The 26,347-nt window shown below is 35.2% G+C and overlaps 1 protein-coding gene across 3 annotated transcripts in view; it reads left to right on the forward strand.

Moving 5' to 3' along the window:
• The first annotated feature begins 9,517 nt into the window (after positions 1-9,517).
• LOC120771175 overlaps positions 9,518-26,347 on the forward strand; it is a 41,858-nt gene continuing 25,028 nt past the window's right edge. Inside the window, exons 1-2 of one of the 3 annotated variants that reach the window (XM_040099065.1) lie at positions 9,518-9,723; positions 18,038-19,416. In XM_040099065.1, the coding sequence (XP_039954999.1) occupies positions 19,027-19,416 (390 nt within the window). In that variant the 5' untranslated portion in view covers positions 9,518-9,723; positions 18,038-19,026. Of the gene's footprint in view, positions 9,724-18,037; positions 19,417-26,347 lie in introns of those variants that run through there. The other 2 variants (XM_040099066.1, XM_040099067.1) reach the window with 2 other exon arrangements.

The raw sequence follows: 26,347 nt of genomic DNA on the forward strand, positions 1-26,347 counted from the left end.
TTTTTCGAAAAAAAATATTGCAAATTTTTTTGCACAATGACCTACCGTCGAACAAAATCAAACTTGACAATGGCAGAGTTTACAAAAAAAGTTGAGTGGCCTCCAAAATTTTGGTCGTTTTCGGTTTGCAAAAATCGGTTTTTGATTATATCAAAAATCTAGTGGGCCCTTGTATGGAGAACATAACGAAGAATATGCCGGAAAAATATGGTTTTTAGGGAAGCTGTTACTTAAATACCATTAAATTAAAATTTTAGTATGTTATTTTTAAATGTATACCATATCAAATTTGAAAAATGTCTTTTTTTAATTTAAAATATTGAATAATTCTCCACGAACAGTAGGGTGGGTTATAAAAGACTATTTTGTAGAGCAATAAGTTTCCTAAAAATTCATGACTTTTCCGCTCTATAATGATTCAGTGAGTTATAAAAGTAATAAGATAGAATTAAATTTGCCTTAAAATAACCAAATTTTAACCGTTGAGAATGAGGTGCGAGACCTTTTTGTAGATAATTCAATTTCTTACGAAATCTACGAATCGAGATATTTTTCAAGTAGTTACAAATAAGAGCTTTCTTAGAGCTGTCTAAGAACCTTTTTTTTCAGAGTGGCAAGCCAAAAAATAATCGTTTTTTCACCCACCCATATCTATAGTACAGACATTTAAAGTAAATTATGAATAATACGCAAACTATTTAATTATTCTTCAATATAATTTTTTTTTTGCCTTCAACTTAATTTTTCCAATCCTCGAAACCCTTTTCATAAGCAATTTCGAGAATGGCCTTCAGCGAATTTTGTTTTATCTCTTCGATCGACTGAAAACGGATTCCACGGAGGCGCATATTCAGTTTGGGGAAAAATACACGGAGCCAAATCTGGTGAATACAGTAGTTGATCGATGGTATTTATTTATGTTTTTCCACAACTCCGGCCGTTTCCGATGAGTGTTTTCACGCAAACGTCTCAATACGGCCAAATAGAATTTCTCATTGACTGTCCGCTTCTCCGGAACAACTTCGTCACCTTAATTTTTTAGCGGCTTTTGCATATCGAACTCATAAATCTAGGTCTCATCGGCAGTTATAATGCTCTCCATGCATGTGGAATCGGAATCAGCACGATTAAGCATGTCCTGTTAACGGTACTCTTTCTGAAGAAAATTCAGCTTTAATGGAACGAGTCGAGCAAGAGCGCATTTTATACCCAAAATTTCAACCAAAATCATTCAAACGGACCAGCGAGAGATGTCGAGCTCTCTTGCCTGACGATTTTTAATCACCATAACCTTCACTTTTTTAATATTTTCATCAGTTGAAGTGGCCAAGGGTTGTCCAAAACGAGGCATGTCTTCAACGATATCTCGACCGTCTTTGAAGGCTTTTTAACACTCGCAGGCTTGTTTATGTTTTTGGATCCTGGTAAGCCTTTTCCATCATTCGCAACGCTTCCGCGTACGGTATTTGGTTAGAAATACAAAATTTGTGACAAATTCTTTGTTCGATATTTTTATCCATCGGAAAAATCGCAATACACTACTGAGGTGTACCGACTTAAGCAGCTGCTGTAAACAAACTGGTTGACAGATCGCGCTCAAATTTCGCGTAGTAATTAAGGACAGTCCTACCAACTTAGCAAACGGAGCTTTTTATTCACAACTTTTTTTATACACGTGTATCCTTACTTTAAAAGCCTCTTCTCTCACTTATTGGATTAAAATAATAATTTTCGCCAACTAAAGTGACTTTAAAGTTTTCTCGGACCCTAAACGAAATATATTGAATTCAATAAGCATATAAGCCAAACCTTAGGTTCATTTAATTAAAAAGCGAGCGATCACTACATATGTACAAATATATTACGCATATGTATATGTATATCTTTTGATTGTGCGACTGTATAATGTTCAACTATGTCGAGCTTAGTCTTGCTACGTTTATTTCAAAGCGATGAATTTTCCCATGGAGTTCAAATTCAGAATAATTTCGACGTATGTATGTATGATAAAAAATAAATTTTAATATTAATCCAGCTACAACTTAACACCTATTTAGTTTCAGTGTCTAATTATTTCGCTCCACCCACTAAAGAGGGGTGTTCTGTTAACAAAAACAAAATGTGTCAAAACTGGTAAACGCTTTAATATGTTAATTATATGTAGATATTAAAACTCGAAACAAAGCGCCATTCTAAACGAAAACAAACTAATAAACGCAATAAAAAGAAAATTAAACGCAAAAAGAATTCCAATTGAGTGGCTAGCATGTGAAATGAAGGGCGAACGAGGTTTCCAGCTGAAGAGCATGAGAGTTATGGTCAAGTGCTTTGAGGAAAATACTAGCAGAATGGCTTCGCAAATTACATACATATGTAAAGGCATGAATATAATTCTTTGGTTTTGCTGAAAGACCTTAGATCCCATTCAGTCGGTGGCTGCAGCAAAAACCAAGAATCAAGAACAAATTGATGCCACCAGCAGAGATGCCTTTATGCACATATGTTTGTTTGTATGTGTGTGTACTGTAAGTATTATATCTTTTCTGCCAAATCTTGGTGTTGATCAAGTAAACGTCTTACAAACACTCCTACAACCATAACGGCAATCGCTGCTAACGCAATTGTTCTAAATGCTGCTCAGTGATGCAGGTCCAACGAGTGCGCGAGCGGCGTCTCAGCGACTTGTGAGTTTGAAGGTTGAACGAATATGAAAAACAAACAGTGAAAATAATTCAAGAAGCTTAAGGATTTCCTGCGTTGTTCGTGTAGAATTGCAGATGCTTCCTAAGCGCTCACATATACTTACATGCATACATATGTATATCAAATATGCAAGAAACATTTTTTCACAAAAAAAAAAAACAATATTAGTTATCGCCACAGAATCTAGAATCACTTGACCATTTCGGCTGTTAGAAGATTGATATGTGCACACACACACATATATATAGTACATACAAGTGCACGTAACGGTCTAACGATTAGATTGATCTGCCAGTGATGCGGTCGCCAGCGAGGAAGCGAGTTCAAGTAAACAAAAAAAGTTTATAGCTTAAAAACGCTGAGCGGAAAACATAAATCTCGGCGAAAAAGTACAACTGAGTGGTTATTTCTCTATCAGCGGCATATCTGGTGTTAGAATTCTCTATTTAACTTAACTTTTCTGTTTTTATTCACTCTTTCCATCATATACATATGTATGTACATTGTCTGAAATTGCCATTCTAAGTTGTCAAGTGGCATGCTTGTGGTTGTATAACAACAACGGTAACTTATTAATTGCCATACTTCAGTGCACAGCATAACACTTAAGTACTGTTTTCATTTCTTGTGTATAAACATGTGTATATAACACTCATAAATTTGAAATACTTGTATATAGACAGGCACCTCAGCATACACAATTATTAAAACAATTCCAGCAAAAGTTTCTTTTTTCTTTCACACTTGTTGCACAGATAAATGAATGACATGTTGCATTACATAAATAAGGCATGTCGGTTTGGTTGTATGCCAGTTTATATGTAAGTACGAAGAAATATTTCAATATGTGTAGATATGTATTTAAAGGTTAAAGATAGAGAGGATATACATATGTATGTATCTGGACCCCTTTAAAAATTTTCAAAATCAAATTTTCTAAATTATATATAAATAATATATTTATTTCCAATATACATTGAAAAAAACCTGGATAAACGATACTGGATTAACGATACTTCACAAAAATCGTGTTGCGATTTTTACAATGGATAAATATATCGAACAAAGAATTTGTCTCAAATGTTGTATTTCTAACGAAATTTTGTGTGCGGAATCGTTGCGTATATTGGAAAAAAGCTTACCGTGATTCAAAAACACAAACAAGCCTACGAGTGTTAAAAAGCTTTCATAGACGGTCAACAGATCGTTGAAGGCATGCTTCGTTCTGGACGACTTTCAATCTCATCCACCAATGAAAATATTAAAAAATGTGAAGGTTAAGGTACTTCAAAATCGTCAGGCAAATGTTAGAGAGATGGCAAGAGAGCCCGACATCTCTCGCAAGTCCATCCGTATGATTTTGGTAGATATTTTGTGGTCTCTTTGGACATGCTTGATCGAGTTCCGATCCCATATTTATTGGAAGCATTATAAGTCGCGATGAGACATGGGTTTATGAGTTTGACATGCAAATAAGTCAACAGTCATCGGAATGGAACCCGTTTTCTGGCGATCCAAGAGATAAAATAAAATTCGCTGAAGGAGCTGAAGCTCATCCCAAAAAGGGCTTATGAAAAGTGTTTCGAAGATTATAAAAATTATTGGCATAAGTGGCGAAGAAAATAAATATTAATGAATAATTAAATATGTTGCGTTTTATTTCCGATTTCCAGGTACTTTTTGGTCTTAATGCATAATGAAGTATGACTTTTTTCATCAACCAAAAAAAGAAAATTCTTCTTAATATTTTAATTTGGGTTTGGGACATAAGACGGTAAGTTTACACTGAATTTCGTGAAAGATTTTTTTTTGTACAAAATAAAAACACAAAACTCAAAAACTTGAATATCTGAATTTTTTCGAATAAATTTTGAGGTAATGTGAAAGAGGTGTTCATACAAAACTTGTAGATCTATTCATTACGAACGGCAACTTATTAATTGCCATTAACCGAAAACATTTAAAGTGCCATAACTAAGTACTAAATTAAGATATAAAACTGAAATTTGGTACAGAGGGTCGCTGTGGCAAGGAACATCTGTGGGCAAAAAATTTTGAAAAAAATACTATAGCTACAATAACCAAATTCACCCAACATTAGTCTTATAAGAACTCCTACCGACAGTGTGAAAATGGATGAAATCGGTATATAACTCCGCTCGCCATATAACGGTACTGTTGAAAACTACTAAAAGCGCGATAAATCAATAATTAAATACGCCAGAAACATTAAATTTTATTTCCGAGTTGATAAAATGAGATGAGAGAGATTTATGGGAGCCAGTGTGAAAATTGGACGTGGCAGTGTCCACTTTTTGGTGAAATTCTATAACTCGGGATCCGAACGACCCATTTCGACAAAATTTAGTACGTTAAATTCTTCTTACATTCCTTTGTCACAGTACGAAATCGGACTACAACCACGCCTACTTCCCTTATAACGCAATTTTAAATTCCACTTCATTCTTTCGCTTTCCAGTGCACAAATCAAGAAGCAATTAATATAACGAGATGCAACTTAGCACGAATAATGTCTAAGTCTATAGAGAGCGTGTTTTGTTCATAACAGTGTATCTTTTTTCATAAAATAGACAAATTTGAGCGAACACTTGGCCTAGCCCCTATTTAACTAATATCAGGATTTTCGAACATCCGGCTGACTTTACTTTATTTGATTGGTTTTACACCTTAAAGCATTTCCCTGGCTTTGTTTCTTGCAAGTTGCAAGAGTATAAAATGTTCGCTTGCACCTGAACTTAGCCCTTCCTTACTTGTTATTATTATTGTATTCGTATTGGCATTATTGACCATTAAAGTATGCATATTTGAGGAATGTTATTTTTGAACTTCAACTTCACAGAACTAGAATAAATAACTGCGTTTCTTTGCATTGCTTTACTCTAGCGAGCGTTCTTTTGCCACTCGCTTAAAAAGGAGGGCGTGTCTTTAATTCCCTTAACTTTGGCACATCTCCAGTTTGCCCCATGTAATAGTAAAGGGTATGTACTCATTTCTCACAAGTGTGTGTGATTTGTGTTGTGTGACACTTGTATTCAATTTTCCAAGCAATTGCAACAGTTTCTGCTTGATTAATAGCGCACGTGTATGTACTATATTATAACCATAAATGCTTATGAAATGAAAGTGCAAAAATCATGAGACCAATAAATATATATTATTATTGATGTGTAAGTAAGGAAACAATTTTTTGAGATAGAAAAAATTAATACAGATCTTATTGGCTTTATGATTGAGTAAGTGAAATCAATTTCTGGTGAAGAAACGTTCAAAGTGTTGGATAAGGCCTTCAGTGATAATTGTTCGTCGCGAGCAACTGTTTTTGATTGGTACAAGCTATTTTGTCGAGAACACGTTGACGACGAAACACGTCAGGGACGGCTATCAACATCACCCGATGATCAATAAGTCAATAAAATAAAGAAATTGGTGCTTGAGAATTAACGATTAACAGTCAGAAATCTTATTGATATCGTTGGAATATTGGAAGAATCAGTGAAAAGCATTTTGAAATATCATTTGGATCTACGAAAAGTGAAAACACCATCAGTTTCAAAATCACACAAGTTATTCGAAAAACAGGAGGTCATGAAGCGTACTATTAATGTCGAAGAGTTGTGGATCTATGAAGAAACCGGAAACAGACGATCAAACGGCGAAATATCGTTTCAAAAGTGAGCAAAACCACGTCAAAGTAGGTCAACAATAAGGTTATGTTGGCAAGGTTGGGGATCACTTTTGTGTGGGTAAGAGATAGATTTTCAAAAATAAATTAAAAATTTTAATATTGTGAACCAAGTCTTACTATTTTTGCTCACAGTAATTGAAAAATCAAGTATTGACTCACTGAGAGAGAGTATTTTGTAGAAAATACGCATTTCGAACTAAAAGAATGTAATAAGAAAGTTGATGACAAAAATTTTTCTTCCTTCGCCTAACCATATCTTTCTAAATGAATTCCTGAAGGATTATCAGAAGACCTTAAGAAATCCTTTTTGACAATCGTGCAATGATGGGGATCTTTATCCTCTGACTAAATTTCCGATGCGAAATTCTTTCTTGCGCAATAACTTAGATATTTGGAGCTCAAACTATTGATGATGACGCGTTTCGCAGCCACGATCCACTGTTTGGTAGCCCACTACTGCAACCATTCATCGTTGCCAGTAGCTGCTCATTTTTCCCCAATCGATTTCACTGCTTTCATTTTCATCCAATTTAATTTCACTGGTGTTAAAAAGACTAGAACTTGCACTTTTCCATTCCTTTAATTTGCGTTGATTGTGAGTGATGGCCGGCAACATGTGCCTCACTTATTTAATTGGTTCTTTATGGTAATGGGTGTCGCTTTCGCTGCTCCGCTGCCTTCGCTTACAATCACCAAGATATCAAAGCATAAGTCAGGACGGCCTAATTGATGTTGCATTTAAAAAATGTGCAATGTTTATTTACATACATATATGTACATATGTTCATATTTTTATAGATGTGCATTCCAATCGGCGATGGTAAATGACTGTCGGCAATATACCGTGAACTTGCTCTTCTGCTTCAAGTAAACAATATTTATCTCTATGAAATGGATTTATTCAGCATTATTTTAACTTAAGCTATCTTCTTATGTGTTAACATACAAATGCACTTATATACAAGTAAATAAACATTTACTGCTTGTATATTAATAACAATATGCCATTAAGATAACAATTTCATTCAAGTTTCTTTGTAGTTCAAATGCACAAGAGCGCTATGGTTTTAGTTAGGAATTTCTCCATTTTTGTTTTTAATAAAATAAACCACTCACAAATTGCTTTGGAGTTTTTGTTGCACCTAAAGCACTTTCAACTAACCATTATACAAATTCTTTACTTCTAAATTGCTTCATGGTTGCTTCCAGGAACTGGAAAGTTTGTAGAGTGACGAATCGGATAACTTCTTTTTTTCGTGCCTCGTTAGCATGAACTTCATTTGAAGTTAAACTCGATATTAATTTAACTTAGAACACTATCCAAATGCATGTGTTGTACGTTCGGATCAAATTTGACCTGGACTGGTCTATATAGTTATACCATTTGATCAAAATTGACCCGGGGAATTTTATTTGAAGTTAAATTTGGTATTAGTTTTACTTAGAACGCTATTCAAATGCGTGTGTTATACCTTCAGATCAAATTTGACCCGGACTGGTCCATAATGTTATACCATCCGATAAAATTTTACTAGGAGTGGTTCATTCAAAACAGTTTTTCTGCGGTTTTCACCATGAAAAACAAAAAACTGGATAACGAGTTTTCTTGAAATTTTGTGTTTCTAATGGAATCGCGGCCTCGAATTCGTTGAAAATGTTGCAGCAGTTTTTTTTGTTACGAACATGAATATTTGGGTGCTACAAAACATTCAGTGAAGGTCGGAAACTAATTGAAAACTTGCTTCATACGACTCGTCCGTCCACCTCTGCTATAACGACGATAATATAGAAAAAGTTAGAGAAATAGTGCTTGGAAATAAAAGCAACAAAGATATACATACATAGCAAGATATAGGATTTGAACATCTCTTATGGATCGATCCTAAACATTTTGGTTAATGTATTGTGGATGAAGCGTGTTAATGCTAGACTCGTACCAAAAGACCTGAATCTTTTGCAAAAACGACGTCGAGTAGGAATGCCTGACAACCTAGCTAAGGACCCTACGTTTATCAAACACATCACTTATATTGGTGCTAGCGCTCCAGCACTTAGCCGACGCCGAAAAGCCCAAATTTCGCTGAATGCACTGAATTCTATCCCAGCCTAGGCTTATAGCAAGTGTATGGAAAATTTGATTAAAAGTTTCCATTGGCCAAAAAACCTGTTTGAAGGTGGTAATAAATTAAAATACGTGAAAATGTATTTTATTCCCCAGTCCGGGTCAAATTTGATCAGATGGTATACACATAACTAATTTAATGGAATAAGACTTGAAATATAATAGAAAGACAATGATTCGGAGACAGTTGGGTTAAACTTTATTTTATTGACCAGTGCGGGTCAAATATGATCAGATGGTATACTGATAATTAATTTAAAGAAATAAGATAAGATTTAAGGAAAAAAAAAAGATAATGGTTCGAAGACAGTTTGGTTAAACTTTTAACGGTGCTACGAAAGTTGAGTTTAACCAGAAGAAAATGAAATCGTAAAAACGAAGCTGATGAAGTCTGTAGGACGAAGTATTCTAATGAAATGGTTGGGTTAAAGTCTAAGCTCTTATTCCTGCTGCTTTTCCTTACATTAGCCTTATTGTCAAAAACCCATTTGTTAGATAAGACCCCTCTACACATTAACCACATTAATTCTGTTCAATTCCTCATACGAAATTTTATTTTGCATTCCAACATGCCACAACCATCGTGTTCTTATTTAAAAATGCAGAAATGTCGTCACAAAGTGTAAGTGCAAGGAAGCCAGTCAGCCGACAAACAGCAAATTCGTCAGACCAACTGGCGATCTGCATTTCTGCTGCACTCGCACGCCGCCACAAGCACTGCTCACCAGTTGCCGACACCCACTCCCCACAGCGATTGTGCTTGTGCGGCTTAACGGTGAGCTGCACAATGCAAGCACACACATGAACACACAAGCACACGCTCGTGCCATGCCAGAATTCGCGCGAAGCACTCACCGATCGTGCCGTGGTCGTGTGCTAACGCTGCTTTTTTGCGGCGCTGTGCTGCCGGTCGCTTCGTGGCGCTGCGGATTTTTACAAATTTCCACCTGTGACTCTGCGCTTTTCACTCATTCGCCAAACAGCCACCGAAGTGGCATATCGCACACGCGGAAAAGCACTCGACGCGCGCGCTGAATGCCAAACGAATTGTGTTCCATGATAAATAAGTGCATACATAAATATTAAATAATTGTAACAGTGCGAATAAATAGAATGTGAATACTTGTATTTATTGTTAATTGAATTAAGGTGAATTTGAATTGCAGAACGCGTTGAGAGAGTGTGTTCGCATGTAAGTGGCGCCCAGGATTGTGTGTCTGCGATGTGAAAAGTGGCGCGCCTGCGCAAACAAAAAGTGTTATTCAAATTGTGGGCTAGGAAAGAATTTTGAGTATTATTTTGAATATTGTTCGAATCTATAAGCGTATTTTGTTCAGCGTTGCGTTTATAATTTGCGTGCCTTTGCCAGACACACGTCGATGTTATATTACTTTTGGAACATACCAGCTTCTAGCTGGCGCGCAATGTTGCAGAGAAATGTTAGAATAAACCGTTACGCTTGAGCGACGAAACCCAATTTTTTCAGAGCTATCTAAATAATTGGCGTATATTTCCAAAATGAATTTCCAGTTGTCAATAGAGAATGTTTTTCATTATAATAATTTACAAAAAGTTTTGTGCGCTTTTGTGTATCAAAATCATTGGAAGTGTTGCGTGGCGTGAAACTACAAAATAACATTATCTAAAATTACTTTAATTTTTTTTATATTTTCTTTAATTATTTTTTTGTACTTTTTTTTATCACTTCAAGTTGTTTCAGTAGCGTCAAAGTAATTAAATATAAATTAGTTGCTCTTACTATCATATATTTGATTACCTGTAATTTTTCTGTTGGCGACAAGTCTTGAGAGCAGCTTTGACTTTTGAAAACTGAAATTATTTAACACTTAGCGGCTTGTTGAGGCAGTTTTCAACATTTTTTGATTGTGTTAATTTTATGTTTGAATTTTCCAGCTGTTTTAGTTTTGTTCCCATGCGCATTTGAAATATGTATATACATATGTATGTAGTAATAAATATATCATATATAATGGTAATAAATTATATATAATTTAATTTGTTTATGTGAATAAATAAAAAAAATTAAGTTATTTATTTTTGGATAAAAAAAATTTATTTGAATAGAAAATATATTTTTCACGAACAAAATTTTTTTTTAATAATTTTTGATTAAAAACTCCATAATAATAGAGATATTAAATCAAAATAAAATTTTGCCGCTCATTAAGTTTGCAGAATTCTTCAAGTAATACCCTTTCATTAATGGCACTTAAAATAAATTTTAAATAACTATATATCGTCACCTAAAATGAAAAACAAGCTTAAAATTTTCAGCTTCCACTATCAGAAATAACCAATATATGTATAACCATTTTATAACCAAAACTCAATTTTTGTTTCAATATGAGTGGTTTCTATTATTTTGTTTTTCCTTCGCCTGTAAATTTATGATAAGTGATGTTATGTTATTTTGTATTTTATGTGACGATATATACATAAATTTATTAAATTTAATGTGCCAATAAAAGAATATTTAGATTAGGTTGGCTGCCTGGAATGTTATACATAGACCTACTGGTCCTTTTGTTATATTAATACGAGTTGAAGTTTGCGTCTTGCAAAATGTCAGCGCTTTTTGTGAAGTTTAATATAGACTTTATACCAAGTTCTGATACTCAATTCAGACCGCGAAGCTCCTAGATATTTTACTCTAATTCTTGATAAAGCCGGACGTTAGCAGTGAGTGTGTTCTGGTGTCTCTCATACCTACTTCCCTGCACTTTCTACATGTGTCATCGTTAGTGGTGCCCATGCGGCTGTCATGTGCTGCCAGTAAGTAGTGATCTGTGACTTTTCAAGACCGTAGAGTGCTTGCGTGTTTTCCTTTCGTTCACTTGCACATGGTCTTGACCATTCTGCATGCCCGTAGGTATTCCTTGTCATTTTGAGCCGTCTATCAGCCCTTTCGGTAATCCCGTTGTACCATATAGTTGGGCAATCAAGCGAATAGCACTTTTGGCAATCTCATTAGCTATTTGGTTCCCCGGAACGCCCTAGTGGCCCGGAACCCAATTATTTATACTTTAGGCACAAAATTAATTCTCTTTTAAATCTCAATATTAGAAATGTGAGAGTTTTTCATTTTAAAATATATAGGTATTTTGGAAAAGTAGCATTTTTCTTCTAACTGGCTAAATGCATCTCATTCAGATACCAGTATTTATGGTAGAATCGAAAAAAATTGCCGATATATTACTTTCTTCAGCAAATAAAACATTTTATTTGTTGTTTTGTTTTTGCAAATTTATGTCTTAAGATTATTTTTTTAAATTATGTACCACTTTTGTTGAGTAAGTATTTCCCTTTTCCATAGCTTTGGTGCTCTAGAAAATACACTTTCTTCAAATATTCAGAACAAAAAAGCTTTTCAAGTTTGTGAAATATTTTTGTAGGTAGGTGTAACCTATTGGTTTTAATTACAATTTTTATTACAATTATGAAAATGTTTTATGATCAGAGCTCAACAGTTGTTCAACAGTGTGGTCTTAGGATCATGAATTCACAGCACCTTCATAAAATCGACTGTAGCTATCTTTCTATTTGTTGCAGAGAAAATATTTAAATCCGAATTATAATAATAATAATCTGAGATTAAGGCAAGAAAATATTCATTAATACTGTATAGAAGTAAATTTTAAATAAGAAAAAATATAGTACGAAAGAAATCAAGATCTTTTCGGAGAAAGAAAATTTCGACAGGTTTGAGAAAACCTGTATCAAAGTAAAAATTTATTTATAGCTGATTAGACTGAGCTATGGCGCCCGGTTAACTAATGAACAGAGTGAGATTTAGGTAAAATATCGTAACTGCTGATTGTAAGAGAAACATCACACCAAAAATCGATGGGGGCCAAATCTGGAGAATATCGTGGATGTGGAAGCAAATCGAAGCCCAATTCAAGGATTTTCCCATGGTTTTCACTAACTTGTCATACGATGCATTGTCTTGGTGAAACGCCATTTTCTTTTTCTTCAAATGCGGCCGGTTTTAGACGACTTCGTCCTTCCAACGATTCAATAAAATAGTCGCTGTAGTTGATCCTTCCTTTTTAAATGCCAATAATGATTTTACCATACGCATCCCAAAATACAGACGTCATAAACTTGCCAGCCGGCTATTGCGTCTTTCGTGCGCAGTCCATTTTTATGACTGTCGATATGACTTTGAGTGCAATGATGGAGAATTGTTTTCCGATGTTTTTTGGCTGTAATTTAAAAAAAAAAAATGAAAAACTTTGGTTCTGCTTGTGAATTATTATTTTTTGGTCTTTTAAATTTTTTTACATCAAGTCGAGAATATGATATCATGTAAATGGCCGCCGCCACAGTTGATAGTCATTTGAGCCCTTTTTATGGCATTTTCCATCACTTTGGCCAGAACTTCCGGCGATAGGTTCTCACATTCTTGACGGATATTGTCTTTAAGAGCTGCAAGAATCTGAAGTTTGTGGACATAAGCCCGCGACTTCAAAAAACTCTACAAAAAGAAGTCTGGAGCGGTCAAATAAGGCGATCTTGCTGGCCAGTGCAAATCTCCAAAACGTCGCCCGGGAAATACATTTTTCAGCATATCGGTTGTGACACGTGCAGTGTGTACCGTTGCATCGTCCTGTTGGAACCAATCCAATTCATCAAGTTGCGCAAAAATGAACCTTTGATCATTGCTCTGTAGCGCTCACCACTTACAGTAACTGTTTGGCCCGTGACGTCTTCGAAGAAAAAAAGTGCGATGACTCCTCCAGCAAAAACAGCACACCATACAGTGACTTTGAGCGGGTGTAATGGCTCTTCGTGGGTTACACGCGGATTTGCAGTGCCCCAGAAGCGTAAATTTTGCTTATTTACGTACCAGCTAAGATGGAAATGGGCCTCATCACTCAGGATTACTATTGATGAAAAATCATCTTCTTGATCGTATGTTAGACACGATTGGAATTTGTACAGAAACATCTTCAATTCTTGTACCAAAATTCGCAGTAAGCACCGTCGACTGATACCTATTTGCGTGGCACGTCGTCTGGTCGATGTCGACGGCGCTTCCATGACATCCTTGGCGACAATATTCTCTGCAGAACGGCTACTCCGGGGTCTGCCACGCCTGGCAGCATCTCGTGTTATGTCAGTCTCTTCGAGGCGAGCGGCTAAACGTCGCAGTGTTTCACCAGTAGGTGTCGGACGGCCAGAAAATCTGCGACGAAATTCACGTGGTGCCAAAGTCACCGACCGATTATTGTCACCAATAACCCACCTTCTGGAGCAGTGCATCGTACCATTGTTTATTTATGTGTATTTCGCATGTGTTTACTACACTAATGTCTAAACAGAACTGACATTAGAGGTCAATTGCAAAATTTTTAGCATCTTCTGATAGAAGGATTACTTTTGCGCCCTGTACATATGTATATCGACGCAATAGTTCGGGTTTATTACGCTTGAACACTTCCAAACACTGCTCCGAATTAACAACTCGCCGTTGTTTTTAGTCAAAAGTGAGCTAATTTGTGGTAACAACACCTTTTGCGCGTTCGTCTTTGGTGCTCATTTCAGCACCCCTCAACTTAACTACCAATCCTTGATTCTTTCGAGTTCAAAATTATTTCGTCAACAAAGCAAGTTTTGTTATCTTACGAGATTACAGATTCCTGCTACATATCTAGATTTTAGAAAAAGCACAGCTGCTGTTAACGTTGTTTCAGAAAGTGTTTTGAAGAACTTTAAAGTACTGTTCTAAGGCCGGATTGGTTGATCAGGTATTGCTAATAATCAGGAATGTCGCATCATAAATTGTTTGGAAAGTTTGCGAAGTTTATTATGTATTATTTATAGTTAACATAACCTCTAAAATTTTGAACCTTGAAAACACTCTTGTGCATGTAACACAATTAAACCTCCTTACCACAGGAATATTTCAAAATACTTCTGAATATTAACATATTAGCCTGGAAACTTGAAGAAAACCTCTTACAAAAGAATTAGTGATATAATATGAAGCACTGAAACAGAAGTATTTACATGTGAAAGGTATGTAGAAATGAAAAACGAGCCAAGCAAAACATGACTTAAAGAAAAGCCACAAAGAAAATTGAATACACTGGCTTTCAGCAAAACTTTAACGTAAATACCGCGCAGTAAACACCGCTAAAACATGTGCAATAACAACAAACAAACAGTTAAATAGACATGTACACATAAATACAAACACACACACACATATGGTACATGAGTGTAATAAGAAAGTAACAGTACAACAACAGCAAGAGCAGCAACAACAAGCAATCAAAACGATTAATTAGTGCATAAAACGCGCATAAATAATTTACATTGCCGTTAAATGAGAAAACCAAAAGACACGAAACCAACAACAGCAACACACACACACATATGCACACAATTACAAACATACAAGTGAGGCAATCATATTTACAATGCTCATATAGTCAATGGGCAGGCGAAATAAACAAAGAATACTAAATGTTAAATTGTGTGTGTGTGTTCGTGTGCTAACCGTTGCATTTTGTGCACTAGCTGTAAATTTCTCTGAGTGCATGCACACACATATACGCATACATATGTATGAATATATGATTAGCTGCAGTTGCACTGTTGCAATTCGCTTTCAATCTAATTAAAATCTAATATAAGCATAAATACATATGTGCAAATTATTTTTCATTAACGGCGATCGTTTTCACAGAAATTAAGATGCTTGTTTAGTTGCGATTAAAAGAAAAGCATAATATAGTATAAATGTTGAAATTTATACTGACGCGCTATTTGATTTCTTCAGTTTGGCAATATGTGGCTAAATTCGCTTTGTTGCTATTGTTGTACTAGTAAAAATGCTTAAAATTCGTAAATTGCACATTTTTCTCGGAATTACAACTCCAATAATGCAAAAAGGTGGCTTAAGAAATTTTTATAGCGCTTATAACTACTGTAAACATATTCGCATTAGAGTGGGTCGGAAGCCAAGTAAGAGAAATATTGTATGAATAATTGATATGCTTATGGTTTTTATTACAAACTTGGCTTTCAAATATTCTGGTACCAAGTCGATGAGAATTTCAATTATTTAAGTTGATATTTACGATTTCGAGAAAGAAGCCTCAACTGATTCTATGGATTCTGATGCAATGGAATCGAGAATTGCTAAGACAAGACTTATTTACATTTTGGATAATTTTTGTTCCTTTTAGAACCTCACACACACACAAAGTAAAAAAAAAATTGCTTCAAAGTTCTGAAGTTGAAAACTATTGCCAAGAAGTCAACTCTCTCGCACCGGATGAACCAGACCAACCATTCAGCTATAGTTTTTTTTGGAAAATTTTCGTCCAATCATTACTTTTTGTATAGTTGTTGCCGGGTCTTTCTCTGTTAATCTAGAAGTTGAAGCGCAATATTTCGTAGTTTCCAGTTTTTATAGCTTCTTTCAAATGTTTATACCAAAAAAGTTTCTAAAATTTTCGAAATATATTTTGTAAGCAGTTTTTCTGTCCATTTGATGATATTGGACTATTAAGTTGTTTTTGTTAAGAAGAGTGAAATGGTTCCAGCGTGGCTTCACCAGATCTCAACAGTTGTTCGACACTTTTTGCATAAAAATTGAAATACTAACCGAATTTAGGAAGTCCTGTTAATGCTAATATAAAGTTGCCGCAGTTACTGTTAGTTTTTAGTTTCCCGAAATCTAAGAGGTTACATGGGCTTTCTCAAATAAAAAACGGAATTTTTTCAACATACAAGGAGCGTTCCAAAGCAAACAGGAAAAAAACAGAAAAAATATTTTTTTCAGCAAAATCAATTTATTTTCTTCAAAATAGTCTTCTTCTGCTTCAATACAGCTTTTTGCACGGTCCAAAAGCATGTCGAACGAGTGTTTCAGCTCGTTGGCCGGTATGACCGCCAGTATGCCGGTGCAAGCCTTTTGAATGGCTTCTACGTCTGCATAACACTTTCCTTTCATGGGCAAATGCATTTTACCGAAAAGGAAGAAGTCGCACAGTGCCATATCAGGTGAATACGGCGGGTGGTTAATGGTTAAAATGTAATTTTTGGTCAAATTTGACCTCTTTAATGATGTCCTTCGAATGTTGAATTCTGAGCAATTTTTGGTCGTCAGTCAATTTGTTTGGAACAAACCGTGTACACACCTTTCGTAAGCCAAAATATTCGGTCAAAATGCGATAAATCGATGTTTCGGAGATGTTTAATTCCATTTCCATGAATTTCAATGATAAATTCGGCTGATTTTTGATGAATTCACGCACAGTTTCAATAGAATTTCCGGTGATCACGGATATTGATTGGCTCACATGTTGATCGTCATTTATGTCCTCACGACCACTTTGAAAACGTTGAAACCACTCGTGCACTCTGCTAGGGGATAGGCAATCATCTCCATAAACTTGTGTCATCAATTGAAACGTTTCGGTAAAAGTTTTACCAATTTTTAAACAAAATTTAGTGCTGGTTCTTTGTTCGAAGCTCATTTTGGCACCGATAACACAAATATACTGACGCTTAAAATGCATTAACTTCGCTTCCAATCAATGAAATGTCGTGAAATTCTCAGTGGACCATCGATTAAGATAGCAGATTCTAACGCACTAGCCGACATATAGATGGCGCTAGATTCAAAAAGTCCTGTTTACTTTGGAACGCACCTTGTATACATAAAAAATTGTAAATTAAATTTTTTATTTTTGCAAACGTACACTATTAACAAAGAAATTGTGAAATTTTTGGAAACAAATACTTTAAATTTAATTTTGGCAGACATTTTAACAAGAAATAAAATTTCAGTCAAAATTTCGTGAATTTTTTTTTCAAGTAGTTGTAATAAAAAAAATTCTTCATCCAATCCTAATTGTATCTAAAGACCAGTGTAAAATTGCATGAAGAAAGGCTCAGTAGTTCTCGAGAAATCTTACCAACCGACTTTAAAAACATAGTTTCAAGAAAAAGGCGTTTAGCCTAGCTAGCCACGAGCGCACAAGCCCTTAAGGCTGTATCTCCAAAACTATTACCCGAATCAACTTGAGAGTTTAGGACAATATTCTAGAGGTGTTGTAGAATTTAATAAGATAATAAAAAAAATCGATTTTTTTTAAACCCGTAAGTCCATGTAACTCCTTAAAATTGCCGAAGTCTTGATAGTTTTGTAATAATATGCTACACTAATTTTTTAAAGCTTTTCATCAATTTTGTGGAATTTGTCTCGAAATAATTCTGAAAAAAGGTTACTTATGTTTTATATTGTTTCAAAAACCTATTCGGAATATATTATATAAGAAAATTTGTATTTTCAAGATCGACATCACTAAGAGGTTAATTGTCGTGCCCGATCTATTAATCGGCATCGGTATCGGCCAGAAATTTGGAATGTACTAAACACTATTTTCCCCTAAAGCTGAAAAAAATAAGTCAAAATATCTAATATTTCTATGATTCGACCCAACTTAATACTCAAACGCATATTGCAGTTGAAGAAGACACAGTAGGAGCTGCGATTTTAAGCAAACGGCACAAAAATTTATGCAACAATTATTAACTTGTCCGCAATCATAGTAATAAAACTAATAAGAAAAAGCTAAATAAGTGAAAAATACCAAAAACAAAAATATAAAAGCAAAAAAAAAACAACAAAAACAACAACAGCGGCAATAAAACGCATAGGCAATCTTTAATTATGTGCAAAAAAGCGGGCAATTTTAGTGAGTATAACAACAACAACAACAACGAAAACGGTAAAGAAAACGCAAATTAACATCATCGGCGAGTATAAAAACAACAATTAAACAACACGCTCAACATTGTTTTGAAGCAATTTAAATCAAAGCAAAAATCAGCCCACATTTTACCCAGCAAAAAACCGAATAAGTAAACAAAAATTACAACAGCAACAAAAGCACAAATCGCGACGCGGCAAAAAACTTGCGGCGGCCTGCTGAAAAATCGCATAAGCAGCAACAGCAACACAAATAGCAATAACAACAAAAGTAACGCCCGCGCAGCTGTTGTGTGCGCACGCCCAACTAGCAGCACGCCTGTCAGCCCTACGACAAGCAGCCGACCAACAACAATTAGTTTGGCTTAGCCACACAGCGAGAGCCGCGCGTTCGCTTGCAGAAGTGTTGGCCCACCAACTTGGCTTGAACACCGTGCTCCAGCGGCTAACAGCTGCAATGCTTACGGATTAGCTGTGGCAACAGCTGTTGTTGTTGTTGCTGCTGCTGGTTGAGCTGCCCCCATTTATGCCCAGCTCACCACCGAAACACCACGTCACGCTGAGCGCACGCGTTCCTCCTGCCCCCCGTTCGCCGCGCTGCATATGGCTGTGATTGCTTCGCTTTCGTTTTTCCGCGCTTCGCTTTTTCCATTTTCAACGATTTTTATAACTGTTTAAGTTTTTTTGTTTTGTGATATTTGTTGTTGCGGAAGACTCTTTTGCCAACGCCAACGCCAACGCTTGATGATGTGCTCACCTAGTGGCTTCGTTTTCATTTTAATTGCTACTTTAATTTGGAATTGCTTGCATTTTGAATGTGCGCTGCACGACAACAACAACGATATCAATGAGAGTAGCAATAGTGGTAGCAACAACAGCAGCAACGCCAACAAAACTGTGGTGAGCAATCGCAGTTGGTTCAGCACAATCACAACGAGCCACAGTCATGTGGCCCCCGCCATCGGTCCCAATGAAAGCGTGGTAGATAACAGGAGAAGTAGCAGCAGCAGCACCCACAATGCCAGCAACACCAACAGCAGCACGAATGCGAATAGTAACGCTCGCGCTGTTGGCGGTCGCCGTCTGCGCATCGATATCACGCGGAAGCACAGCGTTCATCTGAATGGTGTCGAGGTAAGTTCTCAGTCCGTTTCCTGATTTACATCCAAATACCCTTGTGGGTCAGCAGTTTTTTGACTTTGAAATGCATGTAAGCAATAATAGAAGCAAGCAAGACTAAACAAAGCTTGCAATGTTGAGGTCAGAATAAAGAAGAACATGTGGTGTGGTTTCTTTTTGGCAATCGTACGATAGTCAAGCTGAAATCAGGTCATTATCAAGCTAGTTAAAGTTCTAAAGTATGTTAGTATGTACTTTAAACAATAAATTTATTATTAAACGTATTGTGGTAAAATATTATCTTTTTCGAAAAATTAAAAAAATCATTAAAAACAGTCTCCATGCCTTTTAGAGTTTACATTGCATAGAAAATATTTTTTCCTTGATTTCTCCTCACTGGAGCATAGGGCATTAACACGTTTTCGTCATCTCACAACATCGAGGGCTGTCTTTTCGTCGTCCCTGGCTTTAATTAATTCACACTGTATTGTGTTCGTATTATTATCTATCGGTCTCAATTTCTGGTGGGTTGTTATTCCCATATTGGTTACTTCTAGTTTTGAGATAAAGTATTTTAAAAAATATTATAGAATCTTATCGTGAAATCCAATAACACCAAATATATTGGGTAGTCGAAAAAGACTTTTCGCATTCATCATACCATATAGTGTTGAAAAACTGAGATCCATTTAACCAATATAAACTTAAAACGTAAAAAGTTACAGCTGTTCAAAAATGAGTGAAAATAATGAAGAAATTCGCTATATTTTGAAATTTTCGTATAAAAAAGGTAAGAATGTCACACAAGCCATCAATGAAATTTGTAAAGCTTACGAAGACGATGCTGTATCAGCTCGTATAGCACAGCAATGGTTCGCTCGCTTCCATTCTGGAAATTTCGGTGCGAAAGATGCACTTCGCTCTGGTCGACCTATCGTTGAAAAAGTCGATGAAATTACGGAAACGATTGACCAGGACTATCACATAAACAGCCATGACATCGCTAAGCAACTTAAAAATCTTCATCAAAAGTGTTTGAACCATTTAAAAAAGGCTGACTACAAAAAGAAGCTCGATGTTAGGGTACCACATGAATTGTCTGTGAAAAATTTAATATTAACATCTGCGATTCTTTACTGAAATTAAATAAAATCGAACCATTTCAGAAGCGAATGGTAACAGGAGACGAAAAGTGTATCAAATACGACAATAATGTGAAAAAAATATCATGGCCCAAGCGTGGTAAAGCGCAACAAATGGCCGCTAAGCCAGGATTGACGCACAAGTGTTTGGTGGGATTGGAAAGAATCATCCACTATGAGCTGCTCCAGCTTAGTCGAAATATGATTCTACATTTTACTGTCAACAAGTGATGAGATTAAAGCGAGCAATCGAAAAAAACGAATAGAACTGATCACTAGAAAGGTCTTCGTCTTCCATCAGAAAAACGCTAGACCACACATATCTTTGATCACTAGGAAAAAATTGGGAGAGCTTGGCTGGGAAGTTTTGATGCATACACCATATAGCCCTGTCCTTGCATCATCGGACTATCATTTATTTCGGTCAATGCAGAACTCCCTTAATGGAGTATAGTTGACTTCAAGAGCAGCCTGTGCAAAGTACTTGTCGTTGATGGAATAATGTCTCTAGCGGAAAAATATCAAAAAGTGGTGAACCAAAATGGTACATATTTGGTTCATTGAAGTTCATTATAAATATAAAAAAATAAGTTGAATTTTGATTAGAAATACGAAAAGACAATAAATAAAAGAATCGTAAGATAGCTTGACAATATTCGATCTCCGATTTATCTTCGTCCATGGAGAAGTTAATCGATCCATACTTATACTTAGAAAATCAATTATATCTTTTAATTCTATGTTTTAAAAATTATATAGTTACTGCTGGCTGGCTTTCATAAATTCCAGCAAAGAGCTCAATTTTGACCACTGCAATTGGGGCCATATGTCAACAATTATGCGCCGAATATCCTCTACCAAGACGTCAATTGTCTCGAGCTTATCTGCGTAGAGAAGCGACTGCACATAACCCCACAAAAAATCAGTCTAGCGTTGCTAAGTCGTACTATCTTGGAAGCTACAATAGAAGCCCACGAAGTGAGATAATACGCTCACCAAGAGATTCCTTTTATAAATTGATTGTTTCTTTGACTTTATGACATGTAGCGCCGTCTTGTTATTACCAAAGGTCGAACACATTAAAATCTTCTAATTCAGGTATGTTCCCCATTAACTGTAACATTATGACCGGCTTCATTTTTGAAGAAATATGGACCAAACAGTGACTTTTTGAGGGTGTAAGGCAGTCTCCACCATGGCTTGTGAACTATCACTATTGGAGATTTTATTTATTGATGTACCCATTCAACTAAAATAGAGCTTGATCACTAAACAAAATCACTAAACAAAATTTTCTTCTGAAAATCGGGATCGCTGGCCATCTGGTTTTGGGTCCATTCAGGGAACTTGCGAAGAGCTTGATGTCTGTCTGTCTATTCATTATGAAATTGCAAATAAAACTGGCTAAACCCTGAAAAAGCATTGTTTCACACACGCGTGTAATTAGAATCTAGTAAATTATTTAATTCTTTCATCGAGAGAGATTTTATTTCAAATAATCAGTGAAGATGAACTTTTCGGCCACATACTTTCTTTGTAGGATTCCTAAAACAAGAACTGCCTATACCAAGAACCTTCTAAAAAAATGCAAATCTATGAAGCAATCTCAAGATGAAATCAAGGAATTACATCTTTTAATGATTTGTCTGGAAGACTTACGGAATCGCTTTTTGCTTGATCAAAATCTTTTATTTAATTATGTATATAGCCTCTGTTATATCTTCTGCAACAGTTGCACAATTCTCTATTAGGCCTAGGAAGTGGAGAAAGTATTAGACAGTGTATTTGTAAATTGAAATGCAGATTGTTTTGGCTACACTGCAGCCATTTAAGGCTTATAATTGCTTCAGCTCCTACACAAGCGGCAACTTTACTTTTGCTTTTGAGCTTCGCACAAATTTTCACGCTTTTTGACCAAACTGACGTAATTTATGTAAATATGGCCCAAAGAAATAAAAAAATGCATTAATTTATTTTTTGGTTTTTGTTTTTTTTTTTCATTTTATGGTTTCTGTAATGATTGTTAATATTTCATGAGTTAGGTAACTTCTTGCTGCGCTTCGAAGAAAAATGAAATGTGAAAAATGCTTGCAATCATAAAAAGTTTTGAAGTCATATTCGGTGCAGATAAAAAATTGTGGGTGAAATTTGGTAAATGTTGCCTTTCTGCTGGTGTTATATAAAGTCAGCAGTGCAGTTAATTAATTTTTTAAAGTATTAATATTCAAGTGGGGTATGAGTCGGCCATTTCAAAGCATTAGACAACTCCGCTAAGCTCAGCGGCATTATTGAAGCGATATCATAACTAGTCCTGTTACAGAACTCCGAATATATTGGAATTTGAAAGACAAAAAGAGACATAAATATGTGTAGGCTTAACACCTTTACAGCAGCGTACATAGAATAGGCCGAAGATCTGTCATCGTTAGCAAATGTAGCGTTAGTCTTCAGCTTTAACCAGACATCCCATTACATTCCTAGTGTATAGTCAAGTAGCAATTTCGATGATCTACTTGGTTCACAAGAAGTCTGGCGGCGGCAGAAATATTCGAAGAAAGGCTTTTGGATGAAATTTATGAAAATAGTCTACGTAAAAAAATATCTATAAGTAATCTGGTTTTTTACCGAACAGATTCTAACTCAATTTATTCATAATTCATAGGATTTTTCTTCTATTCGTTTCTTCATTCTTAGGGCGTTGTTACCATTAAATAGCGCTGCCAACTGTTACAATAGAATATTCCAAAACATATTTGTGAATATATAGAACATTTTCTGAATTACATATCGCCATTTTTGTTTTTTCTTTTTGAGTTAAGAGCTTGCTTTTGCAAACAGTGAACTCAAAGCGAATCTCTGAGGCGTTACAAAGTGTGCCACGCAGCTCAAGCAATTTAATGAAAAGCGTCTCTTAAAGACACTATGTGTTCTAGAAAACTTGGTTGAAAAATGGTTTACCCACAAACATATCTACAAATGCTGGTAAATATGAAGCAAATACTTGGCAGCATTGCTGTAACAAAGGCCAGAATTTACATTTTTCTGGAGTCGACGAAGGTTGAACATTGACTCGGCGTATTAGCCTATTTATGCGCGCGATTGTTACATGTATGTATGATGGTATAAATATATGCAAGTATGAATGTATGTATGTATGTATGTATGCCTTCATCGTATGAAGTATAGTGGAAGTTGAGTTATAGTAATGTGCATGCAAATTTTATTTCATTTGAAAATTGTCTACAGATTTAACTTTTATGAATGTGGCTTTGTTATTCTATGGCTCTTGTGTTATATTTATCTTTGTAGAAGAAAATTTGAATAATTTATTGTAATTTTTTTTATATTTCTGAAATCAAAAATATGTAATATTAATTTTTTTTCAAACCAAATCAAAATGTGTTTAACCCTTTGATCGATCTTCCATTAAGCCACTCATAGACTGGTTTTGGTTCTTTGCGATAGCAGATTCCTAGGCCCAAAAGAAGTAGTCATTCTTAAGGATGCCTGCGCTTGACGCGAATTTTAACAGACTCTGCGGCAAACAATGTGTTATATTCCGACTTCAGCGTCATCTATCGACTAGATCTCTGATTATTGTCTTTCTTGTGATTACTATTTACGAGCTTTTTCTTATATATTTTTGTATATAATTAGTATAAATATTGAATACATTTATAATATACAACCATTGCTTGCATAAAGTTGCCACAAATTAATCAAACTCATAGTGTTTAAATGTGTAGAGCTTTTCATTCAAATGTTGAACGATAATAAGTCAAGGCTGACAATTAAATCCTCTAATAAATGCTTCAACGAGAACTATTCAATTGGATGACTTGGCCATTTGTAAAATGTTACATATACAGGGTGTGCCTGTATATATGTATAAAGACTCAATCACTTTGGCAATAACCAGTGTTAATCGGTTGAATTGGTTAGATAGGTTTTGGAAACTCGAATTCAGTATATCGTCACTTAAAATGCAAAATAACGTAACATCACTTTTCATTAGTTTACAGTCGAAGGAAAAACGATATAATCGAAACCAATAATATTGAAACAAAATTTTTTCGTTATAAAAAAAGTCGAAAAAGTCTTTTCACGTTTTGTCGTATATCTCCAGTGCATCCAATCACATTTTGTCATCCCATGTAGTTTTGGAAAGGTGAGATTTTTTTTAAAATAAATTCGGGGGAGTTGAAAAAAAGTTACAGTTGTTTAAAAATGAGAGGGACAAATGTCACGCAAGCTGCCAATGCAATTTTGTGAAGTTTACGGTGACGATGCTGTATCAGTTCATGTAGCACAACAATGATTCGCTCTTTTGTTCTGGAAATTCCGAAATTTCGATTTCCACTGAGGAAAGTTTTACCCTGATGGAATAATGTCTCTAGCGGAAAAATGGCAAAAAGTGGTCGACCAAATTGGTACATATTTGCTTATCTATTTATTAGTATATATTAAAAAAAAATTAGTTGAAGTCTGATTAGAAAAACGAAAAAACTTTTTCGACTACCCAATATATTGGTTACTATAACTGACAACAATTTTCAATTTTTTTTTGATGATATATTATTTTGTATTTTAGGTGACGATATGTTAGTTCTAATCATGAATCGTTTATCTGGGAAAGTATTTGCCGAAATAAGGACGCTTTGCTTTGAAAATAGTCGTTTAGCTATGTTAACTCAAAATCAATTTTACATTGTCTGGTGATTACCAAATTTGGGGAACGGGAAATCCGATGAGATTTCGATGATTTATGGCCTCAAAATATGTCATATGTCAAAACCAATTTTATTATGTCTGATGATTGCCAACTTTGGGAAATAGGAAGCCCGATCTTGACCATTTATGGCCTCAAAATACGGCGACTCAGCTGTCACTGAGGATCAAATTATTCAGTTTCTGCTAAAAAATTTCTTGAACGTATGACCTCAATCCGTGGAGTTAATTGAAAAGTAAATGAATAGTTAGAAACCCTTAGACCACTAACGAGGTCAACATAAACAAAGGAGCCGACAGGATCGCTATTGCACTCGTGTGAGCGATGACAACTCTGCCGCCCTAACATATTATATGACAGGCGAACGCGAGAAAGCCAATGACAGCAATGTAAGTCGACAAGAGACCTCATAAAATTTAAGATTCTTTTATACAAACTGTATTTGAGTCTTGTATTGATTAAAGTAAATATATTTTCTTCAGTTTTCATACTTAAATATGTGGTCTTTCACTCGAAATGCTCGACAAAGTTGTGCTTTTTATAATAAATGCAGTAACTTGACTTATGCTGTTTGTGAATTGTAAAAAACCGAATACTATTAATATATTTCTACTATAAAAAGGTGATTCCTTTCCGAATTTCATTAATTTTTTCTATACTTATACTAAAGATGACACACCCTGTATGCATACTTATTTACACAGCCATCAATCTGATCAATTGTCACTTGATATTTTACTATGCACATCAGTGCTGTCGCTAGTGCTGATGGCTTGACAGCTGTTGCACACATTTGCAGGCAAACGTCTGAAAAAGTCTTATTAATCTTTTAGATGAATTAATCGCACTTAACTTGGCTGATAGGCATGCATAAATTTAATGATAATCACATGCGTTACAGCTTTTGTTGAATGGATACAATACGCAAGCACTGCAGAGTAATTTTTATATTCTTTAAGACTGTCTTATTGATTTATATGAATCACATAAATTAAATTTAATTAGCTGCAATGATTTAGAAACAAAATCCCATTCGATTTCAATTACGGCGTTGTAATTGTATAGCTGATTACTA

This window comes from Bactrocera tryoni, chromosome 3 (assembly GCF_016617805.1).
Source record: "Bactrocera tryoni isolate S06 chromosome 3, CSIRO_BtryS06_freeze2, whole genome shotgun sequence".
NCBI lineage: Eukaryota > Metazoa > Arthropoda > Insecta > Diptera > Tephritidae > Bactrocera > Bactrocera tryoni.